General features: G+C 32.0%; 1 protein-coding gene across 5 annotated transcripts in view; it reads right to left on the bottom strand.

Moving 5' to 3' along the window:
* The window catches only part of LOC127713086 (CD320 antigen-like), a 38,636-nt gene extending 26,007 nt beyond the window's left edge, over positions 1–12,629 (bottom strand). The window contains exon 1 of one of the 5 annotated variants that reach the window (XM_052219688.1): positions 12,475–12,629. Coding sequence is in view for 3 of the 5 variants with exons in the window: in XM_052219691.1 (XP_052075651.1) it covers positions 10,389–10,407 (19 nt within the window). In the remaining 2 variants the exon portion in view is untranslated. Of the gene's footprint in view, positions 1–10,388; positions 10,472–12,474 lie in introns of those variants that run through there. The other 4 variants (XM_052219691.1, XM_052219685.1, XM_052219690.1 and 1 more) reach the window with 4 other exon arrangements.
* Between the last annotated feature and the right edge of the window lie 1,013 nt (positions 12,630–13,642).

Genomic DNA, 13,642 nt, shown 5'->3' on the forward strand with positions numbered 1-13,642 from the left:
GCGCACGGCACGTGATTCTAGAATAACATTAAATATCCTTTAACAGGTACATTTGCGAAGGTTCGATGCTTAAGTTTGATAAACTCAAAAACATACAAAAAAGTTTCAGATCAGAAAGTCTAAAAAAAAGTCTAAAGAATCAAACAAAAAATGTTTTCAATTTAAAAGATAGCAGATATGCTTGCTTAGAAGATTTAATAAGATATTAGAAGAGTGGGGCATTCACTACCCGTACGGAGCAAACATTCAAGCCGCAATGTAAATTGAAAACGGGCTCTAAAACCGGTTCAGAGTGGATGTTTTTTTTTATCTCGATAACGATATACGGATATTTTACACTTTCAATCTTGTTTGTACAAAAATAATATGTTGTATCAAGAAAGTTTGCCATCTACACTCTTTTGCACATTGCAAGCGTAGAATTCGCGAAGTCGTTTGTTCGAACGCCTGCAGTGTCAAACCATATATCTCAAAAATTGGTACATGATACTTCTCTGCTAAACATGCTACCTTTAGGAGTAGGAGCAAAGACTGTTCGGCTAGGAGTCAAAATAATCCACCGATAAGGGTGACATGCTTTCCTTGGGACTGTTACATTATCAAATAGAACGTTCAAAATTCGGCTCAGCTTTAACGTGTATTCATATGCATGTAATATTTGCTACTGGACGTTAAACATCAATCCAACGACATCGGTACTCTTCTATTTTGTACTTGTTTATAAAGATGGAAACAATGTGGCTGTACATATATCAATGTAATACATGTACATGTACTACAGAACATATTTTTGTATATTACATATATATATACTACAAAGTACATCAGACTGGGTGTACATTTATATATATATATATATAAATCGTCTCAAATTTAGCCCAACAATGTAAGATCTTCAAATTTGCATTAGCAAATTTTTGTTCTTCCCTCATCGGGATTCGAACCCTTGCGGCCGTGACATTGATGCAACACCGCCTGCACGTGTCCAGCGACCTAGACCGCGAAACCACCTAGGCTACATAAAAATATAGCTTTCGGTGGTCGATGTAATGCCTTTCCTCGTCGGCTTTATCTAGGGTTGTAACACAGTACATGATGTATAGTGGCAAGTAGATGGTGTACCTATCAGATCAGCTATTTTGTCTGTCGTAAAGGATGATAATGTTAATTACCATGCCGCCACATCAAATTTGATTTTATTATTCACGTCTAAACATGTGACAACTTTATGACAAACATTGTCCATCGGATAACACATGGTTATACAGGGCTAACACCATGTATATTATATATATTATATATGTAATTCGTCTCAAATTTAGCCCAACAATGTTATACATGACCGATTACTATGAATGAAAAACTATATTGTTTTCATTTTTGTTTTAATATTTTTGATAATAATATTATTATCGGTAAACGATTGATTAATTGATTGTTGGTTACTAAACGTCCAGTGACTTTTAAAATCTAGATGCGATATTTCAGATGATATCCTGCTTCGAATATTTATTACCCGCTTTATCTGTAATTGACCTAGAAAATATGGGCGTATCCATTTACCTCTCACGTGACCGATCCGCCATTACAACCGTGAAAAATAACGCACGTGTATTGATCAAAACATTATCGATTTTCTGTTTACATTTGTATTTCTTTCATTTTCTGATTTATTTTACTATGGATACTTCCAAAAGTTATAAAAACGTGGAGGCATTTCTTGTGCAGTTAATAGTTGTACAAATAATCGTAAAAATCTTCAAATGTGGAAAAAATCAATATGTGAAATATTACACAACGAGTTGCAGAATGACTGCCCTCGTTTAGTTCCATATGCGTCTCATTTTATGCTTTCTGACGAGCCAACAAACTTGAGTGGATCAAAGCCGTATAAACAGGAAAAAACTATACATAAACAGGGTTTTTTATGGTCAAAACATTTTTTTCTGGATGATGCGACACTGCACACAATCTTTTTTTTTTTAATAAAACTTGTTATGAAAGTAAAATAACACTGGCAGACGAATGTTGACACGTTGTAAAACGACTGTTAAAAACTTAAATTAATCTATGAAAATTAATCCGATGACTACAGTGCATCTTCTTCTTTTGTATAGAAGATCCACACATCAGAAGCGGATCCAGGATTTTGAAAAAGTGGGGGGGGGGGGGCAAACTAGACAACATTTGTAGTGGAAGCGGTTAAATGTAGACTAGTTTAACCATAAATGAAGCTAATAACAATGGAAACTACCCCGAGGCTACATGTAGTTATAATTGCAAGCAAATCAACCCAGTATGGAGAGACGAACTTTTGCTTTATGCTGCAAAATGGACAGACATTCCGACAACATTAACTCAGACAAAAATATTGTTAACAGAGGAGTAAGGAGTTCAAAATTAAATAAAAGGGGAAACCACGTCAGCCGGTAAAGAAATATTATGAATGACAGTGACGCCTTATTGTATACTTATGTAACTAAGTTTTCTTTACTTTAGTGGAATTACTACACAATTTAATTTTCAACTACGATATTGCAGATCAGCTGTAAGTTGCTCGATTGTACTGATGAGGTTAACACTTTGTTTGATATTTGGTTATTTGGGACGGCGCTTCATACTTCGAAAAGTAAGGCTTGTAAAATATTTTATTCCTGGTGCAGTTCTTGCTGAAAAACTTGAAGGTTTTACAAACAGCTGCATCCATAGACAAATCCAAGCAAAACTAACTATTAAGGGCATTTCCCTATAAGCCTCGTCTTAATGGTCTACATATGTAGGCCTGTGTGCTTATACTATATATTCACTTTATTTTCTTTATACGTTACTAACCGATATACATCCTCATTTTATACTGTAATACTGTATTTCACGGTATCATATACATCGGGGACTTTTATAAGAGTCTAATACAGATTAAGGATGAAAATCTATGAGACCTCTGTTTTGGGGTGGTTGGGAAGGGAGTTGACAAAACACTAAATGACACTTCTAAAACAAAGTAATACGAAAACGTCACTCAATTTTGAGCATTATACGTAAGTCGAACCAAAAGCACAAAACTCGCGTCTCTGTGGGACCGTCGGATTAGAGGATTGTTAAATTTTAGGACTGACCACAGCAATTTCTATGATTTGATAAAATTGCGCCTGGTTTTTCTGATATATCACATTCGACCGGGCAAGACTATTTATTTCTGTTCATGTATGCGTTATAATAATCAATATTATGATTACCAAATGATTATAATCGATATGTAATCTGGGATTAGTATTCGTATATTTATTATGTTTTACGTGTAACGTATCAAATACAATAACATTTTAAGGACACGACACCTGGCCTGCAATACACTTATAATCCTTATCCAATTACTTTATTATTTATAGCACTTATAATTTTGCCGAGGTCAATTACGACTTCACATTCTTGTGTTTACATTTAATTATACGCGGTTTGGGCAATAGATGTATATCTTGCCAGTTTATATTTTTTTCACGGTTGTAATGCCGATTGCTAAGTACTACGACGACGCCTAGGAGTCGCGTCACAAACTAAGGCAGATAATCGGAAAAACTTGTCAATATGTCTCAAATGTTATTGTAACGATTATAAAACAAATCCTGACAGAATTATAATTTGTATTGAGATGAAATGTAAACGTATCGCCAGGCCGCTGTATAAAAATGACAAAAAATACATCTTGATTTAATACCAACTTAATGTGTTTATCAGTTACTTTGATTATCAGGTTTCTTGTTTTTTCTATGTTCCTTTCAAGATTTTGTTTGATGATAAAATAACCTGAGCTTGTTCAACGCAATGGATATATTAATTTGTATCTACACGCATATTTATTTCTCTACAGTTCTATATCTCATCTTAGTGCTAAACTTTTCTCATAAGACACAACGAAACAACTTGATATTCAATATATTTTCAACAATATCTACAGATATTTGAATCATATTGATATACCTATCTAAACCCAGAAACTTCGCCCTATGTTTAGTATGTGATTATCAACATAACGACATGGATCATTTTGAAGTAATATGTTTTACTCATTGTATATATAGAAAGTGACGACTCTTATAAAGGTTCGATTTTTAGCTTGTTCAGTTTTGTACATGCTTGGACCATAGAAGTATTTATATAATACTTCCATGCTCGGACTGAATACTGAATTGGCAGGCTTGGGACAAGTACACGTAAACAATATGTTAAAACGAAATAATTTTGTTAATATTTCACAATATTACTATATATATATAACATTTAAGCATGTTTACGACGACAAGAGGGGTTTTTAACGACCTTGACTACCAAAGAGGGTCTTGCACGGTCGGTTCTGGCTTACGCGTTTTGGGGCAGTTGAATAATTTATTTTTACCTAACGGTAATTGATATAATTTTGGTTGACAAGAACATAACATGAATAAAAAGTAAAATGAACAATAACTTGATAAACACAAATTTTTAAATTTAAAAATGTGAAATATTTAAAAAATAAACAAAAATAAAGAATGAAAAAAGCATGTTTACGGTTCAGATAAACATATGAACTATCTCAATTTTGCACAAACATGCATACATTTTATTGTGAGATGCAGGTACAAATTATAATACTGTATATAAAGTAGGAAATATTAAAACAGACGCGCATAGGAAGCAAAATATCCTGAATTGATAAAAAAAATATAATGAAATTGTCTAAAAAGTTATATGATTTACCACAACTACACAAAAATTAGCTGAATTATACTGACATGCAACAGTTTTATCATTTAATCATTAGAAAAGTAAACTACTTACATTGGTGAGTGTTGAGGGAAAAAAGTCAAAGGGACCAGTTAAACGAGCAACAAAGTAAGATTTCTTGATCATTTGAATATAAACGAAAATTAAGTCATGAAACATGCTCAATATCAAAGTAATAGCAAACGTTTATGTTCTTGAAATAAAAAATTGTACTGCTATTTCAAATACATTTGTGTACATTGTTTGCACACTTTTTTAACATGTTTAATTTCGTTACATGTGTAGATTGAAGAAAGTGTTTAGGATCATATATAGCTTAGACAGTAGTGTTTTAGTCCTAAAATCTTTTAATTCAAAACACATTTAAAAGTGTTTATATTCAAGACGTGTGTACATTTAATGTGTTTACTTAGAAATGTGTTTAGATAATATCATAATTCTAAACACGAGTTTTCGGGCATGTCAAATAGATAATCGCTGGAAAATAAAACTTACTTTAAGTTATGGTAAAGAAAGACGTTTCCTAGTACAACTACAAAATTATGTTCTTACTTTCCACATTTAAACCTTTCGAATGCAGTTCGTGGCCTTCAGGCATAATTCGATAAAATTTCAAAAACATTACATCAAATATATATTTTCCAGATATAAGACGGCGAAAATATGTTAGTATAGATATTTTTTGTCCCTTTGCTACGAAGTAATGGAGGGGTGCTGTGTCCAGTGGCGTCGGCGGCGTCAACTTTTCTTTTTTTAACTTTGTGATAAGGTAAGTTTTTAAAAAGGGGGACCACTATACGATGAGTCAATGGATATTTGAATTGGTATGCAATTGCATTATCATTGGTATATCTTTATGAAGATTATACAGCTTCGCCCCCTGAACGATTGTTCATTGACTGCGGAAGTTTTGCATCGCTAACAGTTAAAGTTTTTATTTAGGTCAGTTTAAGGAGAACCATTAACAGCAGGTCAATTATGTATGGTATGCAGTTGTAATAACATTATCATATTGCATTTCCAGGGACATTATTTGACCCTTTAACTTCAGTCATGTTTCATTGACTTTGAATGTTTTGCATACTAAATGCATGATAAAGTATTTTCATTTAAATTTAAAAACAATGCATTTAACTAATAAAATAACATATAGACATGACAGATGATACATATATCTGTGTCAACACTTTATCATTCTAGACTGACACTAATCAGGTATTTTTTTTCAGCGGGAGTTGGAAGGTGGTAAATACTGTGCAATATTGATTTGAAAACCCAAAATTGATTGACACGCAGGGGATATTTAACATCGTGTCTTCTTCTTTATAAGCGTATAAATGGTTTATCGTGTACGTAAATCATCTATTAGAAACTCGAAATTTCAGTGATATTTTTCCTGTACCATCGAACCTGTCATGAATTATTGTCGACGTATGTACTTTGTTTGAATATATTATGCCATATTATCGTATGTTTTTTTTTTCCTATGAAAAAAAGTATCGCATTGGAAAAGTTTTTCATAAAAGCATATCACTATTTTATCAGAAAAAACGTTACGTCGTACTCATATAACATAAGATAAAGGGAAGACTTTGTGAAGAGTTGTCCTTGTAACAGAAATCAATCTACATTTGTTTTATGAAGAGTATATTTCAGAGTATGTTACCGTAAATAAGCAGAGATTTGGTACATAATTCAGCTACTAGAAAAACATTAACTTTTTTTTTTTTTTCTTTTTTTTAAATATGAAATCATAATTTGTTTTGATTTAACATTATATTATTGCAGTTTGATTCATTTATAGAAGAAAAATAATCTAATTTATCGTTAAGAAAAATGACATAATTTCAAAACCTCAAAGTACACGTATGATTTTTAAAAGGAAGATTGATTGATTTTTAGTTACTTAGCTTCCAGTGGCAAATATTTCATACATTTTTAGGACGAGTAATAGGAAGAAGAAACCTTCATAAAAGAGGGACGAAAGATACCAGGGGGACAGTCAAACTCATAGATCGAAAACGAACTGACAACGCCATGGCCAAAAATAAAAAGACAAACAGACAAATAATAGTACAGATGACACAACATAGAAAACCAAAGACTAAGCAACACGAACCCCACCAAAAACTGGGGGTGATCTCAGGTGCTCCGGACGGGTAAGCAGATCCTGCTCCACATGTGGCACCCGTCGTGTTGCTTATGTTATTACAAATCCGGTAAATAGTCTAATTCGGTAAGTCACATTCGTGAAAAGGGAGGGTATTGTAGTTACGACATAAGGAACATATCCGATATCATCTGTGAAACTGCCAAAAAGGATTAAAATACATTCAAATCCAACAAATGTTATACAGATATGAGAATAAAGTTTTAAGTGACAAGATAAGTTTGCCAACATACTCAGAAAAGACATACATAAGCATTAAGTAGTTGATACTATATTTATAAAATACGAATTATGTCCAAACTAGGAGTTAGATCAGGTGTTCAAAGAGGAATAACATTTCCTATGGAAACTACTTTTCCCCACTTTGCATGTATTGTGATATGCGTCTCGTTGTCAAGTAATCAAAACTGCACAGTCACAAAGAAATACTTATATATATAGTAGACTTTACTAGGTAAATAAGTAAACTAACTGGGATTACTAGCCATTCTTGTAAAACTTATTTGGAATCAAGTTAAATAACTAGAAAGACCAATAATTTTAATTAGAATGCCTGGTAATTTCAACTAGAAAGACTAGTAAAGAAACAAATGTACTAGTCAAAATCTCTTCTTTACTAGGTAAGCTAAGTACACCATCTCGGTATTTACTTTAGTATGGATATAATCAAATTTGATGTTTAAATAGAAACACAGGGAGATGTGGTGTCATTGCTAATACTACAAATACCACCAGAGACTAAAGGAATATGATGTATGGTCCTCAACATTGAGCAAAACCCTACTGTTTAGGAAACCATAAAAGAAACCGGTATAAACAAATGTGAAACAATGCAAAAGACAAAAAAAAACGTGGTTTATGCTAAATAACAATAAATGAAAAACGATAATTACAGACAGCAACCAACAATAACCGCTGTAACACGCTTCTGACTTGGGACAGAACTATAAAGAATGTGTCAGAGATAAGAATGTGTGTTAGCACTCAACCCTCCCATTTCCCAGGGAGTGTGGTGAAATAGCACAACACACGAACAAATTTAACAATCAGTTGAAAAGGACAAAACCCATCAAATCGACAAAGACCAAACATTGTATCACCTGTCCATAACTGTTTTAATATATTCTTGTGAGATTTTTTTAAGATTGCATTTTTTATTATGTTTATTAAGAAGTACGACTGTTTGTTTTGATTAGCTCATCTAGTAACTTTTATTCAATTTCGAAATTTCAAATTTCGATATATTTTTTTCTTAAATGACCCTTAAACTTACTACTAGAGTTTCTTTCTAATGTTATGAAGAGTAAAATCGAGATTCCTTAGGGTAAGCATTCAAGAGATGGTCAAAGTTTCGGAATAAGAATGGGATAATTATAAATATTTAGATGCGTTGGCATTAGATATTGATATTGTTTACGGTTCTTATAATAACATATGCGAAATAACCTTCTCTATTACATGTAGTTTGATTCATGCACGGACTACAAGTACAACCAGATGTATGTAAAGCATTATAACAAAGGCGAAATGTGTTGAAATTCATTAATAAACCATAAGATATTCAGCCTAAAATTATGTTCAACCAGAGCTACATTATTTTTATATTATAAAAACCGATATGCTCTTATAATTAAGAAGTATTCACTTCTAATTACACACTACCACAGAAGGTAAATTGTGTCTCTTTTTTCATGAGCTTTGATAAAGAAAATGTTATAACCTTAAAACATATAAATTTCAGAAGTATTAACTGAAAAAAATTGCCTCTAGTTGAATAAGCATAGTCGCTACAATTTAAGTACAAATTTTATCTGCACCAGATGCTCATTTCGACAATTATATATAGAACGTTAACATGGCAATGAGGATCGATTGAGAACACAACTTTACGAACAAATGATTTCAGCTTCCCAATTGTGATCTTGTCATTTCTATGTACATGTAGGAACATTCGAACTGCGCCTGTATATTGTGTATGTATCTGCTTACAAGGAAGCTATTAAACCAAGAGTTTCAAATAGTGAAGCTGAAATCATCATTTCGAAAATGTTACGGACGCCATTACGAGTTGGTTGACCGTTAAGGTATATCTGTTTCACAGATGACGACGGATATGTTTCCAATGGTCGTTTCCACAATCCCGTCTTCTTTTCCATGAAACTGAACGACTGAATTAGACTTATCACTGGGCTTGTATATACATAAGTAACACGACAGGTGCCACATGTGGAGCAGAATCTGCCTATCCTTCCGGAGCACTTGAGATCAACCCCGGTTTTAAGTTGGGTTCGTGTTTCTCAGTCTTAAGTTTTCTATGTTTTTTATACTGTTGGTCTTTTCGTCATTTTACGTTGTTTGCCATGGCATTGTCAGTTAGTTTACGAGTATCCCGTGCTATATTTCGTCAGCTAGTTTACGAGTATCCCGTGCTATATTTCGTCAGCTAGTTAACGAGTATCCCGTGCTATCTTTCGTCAGCTAGTTAACAAGTATCCCGTGCTATCTTTCGTCTGCTTAGTAAATTTACGAGTATCCCGTGCTATCTTTCGTCAGCTAGTTTACGAGTATCCCGTGCTATCTTTCGTCAGTTAGTTTACGAGTATCCCGTGCTATCTTTCGTCAGCTAGTTAACGAGTATCCCGTGCTATCTTTCGTCAGCTAGTTAACGAGTATCCCGTGCTATCTTTCGTCAGCTAGTTTACGAGTATCCCGTGCTATCTTTCACTTTTCTTTTAATATTTTTTAGTGCTGCTTGAAGACAAACAATTTTGAAATCGAAAGACTAGTGCACACGGTAAAGAGGTTGTAGTACCACAAAGGACCATAATCAGAAAGTTTAACCCGGGCCCCGGGCAAGAAATTGGAACTTTTCACGAGAAAGACACTTTCATTTATTTGAAATAATTCAAAATTTTTATAACAGAAAATGTTGATAGAACAATATATGTATTTTCATGCCTGTACCGTAATACTGGCTACTTGGAAGGTGATATCCTAGCTTATTATCAGCCCACCAGCAGAGTATCGACCCAACGGTAGTAATAACATTGATTGTACCAAGTGTACTCTACAAGATGGGCATTCCAACAATTAATGTCTCTCCAGTGATGCTTGATTCATGTCAATTACAAAGCACTTGAAATCAGTGCAACATTTAAAATGATGTAATTGTATATTAAGTCTATGTAAGTTCGGTACAGTTTCAAGTGTAAATTAGAAGAGTACTCTCTTATATATTCGTTAGTAATTTGCAAAAGTAACGAGATATTTATTTGAAATTTGTTTCCCGCTACCGACATTATGTTCAGGTATTACACACAATAGACAACAGAAATCTTGTTTATGATTACTGGTAAAAATTTTAAGAAATTACGATATATTTATTCTTTCACAATTTCAATATTTTGTAATTGATAATAGATCGAAAAGTAAGTAAATTTATCAAAATGTGTTTTACCTGATGTTATAATAGCCATTCCTTAAATACACACAATAATATGCACTAATTGACAGTTGTTTATACAGATAACATTTTACAATATCATCTTTTAATCTCTGGGTCATTAATTTCACTGCATTCGTATTACGTAACATTTGTATTGTTTAGACTACATTTTGTTTTAGTAAAACGCGATTCTTGGGATATTTATATTTGTTATATGAAGGTCAATGAATCGGGAATTGCTTTCAAGTTTATAACGTTCAATATTAGTCACATTTAGTTATCACATGGTGGTATCACATGGTGGTAGGGCAAACTTAATTCACACATTTACTTAAAAATAACATGATGGAGAATAAGCCTACGGTCTCAAACAATCTGTAATAAGCTATAAACAGTCACATATAAGTCTACAATATAGTTTTGTTTTGTGGGTTGGTATTCTGTTTGGATTATGTCTCAGTAACGTTTATCCCACCTATATTCAATTAGTAACAAGAAACATTAATTCAACGATACACCACACAATTTGATACTAACAACAATTTCAAAGTACAAAGTACACATATGTATACCTCTGATGGCGTTACCCTGACGAGGTATGTCTAGTCTACGCAATGTTGTTATGGTTACTTCCATATGAAAGCAGGACAAAGTATTTTATATGTAGGATGTTAAATTACTTTTAATGACATAACGGTGAAATAAAAATACAGCGACAATTACAGAAAAATTAAGGTACACTATGGCAAGCCGTTCTCGTCAAAACTAGTATGTTTAAACCATTTTTCGAAAAATTTACACACTGAGAATTAAAAAAAAACACACTGAGATTAAAAAACCCCAAAACCACACACTGACAATTAAAAATTACACACTGAGATTTCATAAAAACGCACTGAGATTATAAAAAATGAAAAACACACACTGAGAATTGAAAATTACACACTGATAATTGAAAATAACACAATGAGATTTCAAAAAGACACACTGAGATGAAATGAACTGAAAAACACACACTGAGAATTTGAAATTACACACTGAGAATTTAAAATTACACACTGAGATTTGTGCGCACTTTTTATGCGCACACATCTAATTAGCATACTTAATCTGAATCTATTACAAGCTTAAAACAACCAGGGGACATAACTCGTTAGTCCTTCAATTTGGCACTAAATGTTTAAATAAAACATTAAAAATACAACTAATAGAAAAACTACTTTATTAAAGACCAATAGAACAAGAAAAATACCCACTTACTCTCATTACAAAATATAACCAAATGGTGAAAAACTTTATTAAAATTATAAGAAAACGTATGAACAATCTGCAAAAATACAAACAATGCAGACTGAGTGATTTTTTCCCCAAGTGCCTATTATAGCATATAAACGTAACAAAAATATAAAAGATTACCTCGTGCGAAATCAGGGTAACAGTTGAAAGACTTTTGAAAAGGGACCATGCTTAAACGGTTTTAAGCAAAAAATCCAGATATACTGTTAGTAGTAATCCGAATTATAGGCAACAAACTTATGAATATGAGTTAGCAAAACAAGTTGTTAAGTCTTGAAATTTATCACGAATGTTGGTTGTAGGAACCGCATTTCATTATAATGACAAGAGTTCGGGAGACCAAGATATTAATCTGTTGAATTATTCATCTCATGAATATTCATTAGTAATTTGCATATTAATCTCAGTGTGTATTTTTGAAATCTCATTGTGTAATGAACAATTCTCAGTGTGTGTTTTTCAATTTATTTCATCTCAGTGTGTCTTTTTAAAATCTCAGTGTGTAATTTTAAATTCTCAGTGTGTGTTTTTCATATTTTTATATCTCAGTGTGTAATTATAAAATCTCAGTGTGTAATTTCGATTTCTCAGTGTGTAATTTCAATTTCTCAGTGTGTTATTTAAGGTTCTTAAATCTCAGTGTGATTTTTTTTAATTCTTAGTGTGTATTTTTTTTCTCGAAAAAATGGTTTAAACATAGTTTTGACGAGAACGGCTTGCCATAGTACACCACGTTACAATGTATCTATACTGATAACATTTATACTCTTGTTAACAGAAAAAAAGGAAAAATATCACATACCTTAACTACTGGGAAACCAAATGCAACGAAATCGTTAGACATCATATTATATCCTGTTACATATACCAAATCAAATAAAAATGTTCTCTACATACATGTGTATATAATTAAGGATTTCTTATTATAATTACGAAAATAATTCAAAATGCAAGTATCCTTTTTCTTATAACGTTTTCAGCCTACTATCAAATTAAAAATAAAATTGTAAGTCGCAGAAAAAATTTATAAATCGCCTGTTAAATGCGCAATTGAAGTGGAAATGTATAAACACATTTAAAATTCTTTGTCAAAACAGTGTACAATGTATTATTATGTTTCTGCAATTATGATATGTTTTAAAATTGTACATGTTGACACTTTGCTGAATCATGGGGACCAAGATGGGACTTTCGTACGTTCTACATGTTTTGAGAACCTTGTCGACGGTACTTTAGACCATATACAAGTTTTACATTGTACTGAATGCTAATAAAATTGATTATGTTGTACACAATAATAATAATAATAATAATAATAATATTTAAAGAGAGTAGCTCATTTGGATTAAACCAATTTTCAATAAGGCTCTCTACATACAATATTAAACATTAACTACAATGTACATGAATAAAACATAATCAATCTACTATTACACACATATAAACAATCGATGTATATATACAAAAATATAACAAAAATAATACACCTATAGTATACATTGTCGTTAAACTTATAAACTTTGTTAAAAATAAAATGACTTGGAAGAGTTTTTGAATGCAGATACAGTTTTTGATTTTTTAATTTTACTGGATAGTGAATTCCACATTTATGGAAACTAAAAGAAAAAACTTGATTTGTATAATTCCATATTTGATTTAGGAACAATAAAACTATCTGATGATGAAAGTCGAGTATTGTATGATTGTTTACTATTTGTAGGCACACTAAGGTTTGATATATATGTTGATGCCAGTTCATGTTTTGATTTATACATTAAGAATGACTTGTGGTAAAGTATTCTCTTAGTAACGGGAATAATTCCAGATTCCTTAAATAGTTCAATAGATGGTTTACGAATATTGTGTTCGTTTAAAATAATTCAAACTACCCTATCTTTCTCAATTTTAGTAAACTGCCAATTAAAATTTTCATACACTGAACAACAGTAATCCAAATGTGGAAAAATATA

The sequence above is a fragment of the Mytilus californianus genome, unplaced genomic scaffold (assembly GCF_021869535.1).
Source record: "Mytilus californianus isolate M0D057914Y unplaced genomic scaffold, xbMytCali1.0.p SCAF_8, whole genome shotgun sequence".
NCBI lineage: Eukaryota > Metazoa > Mollusca > Bivalvia > Mytilida > Mytilidae > Mytilus > Mytilus californianus.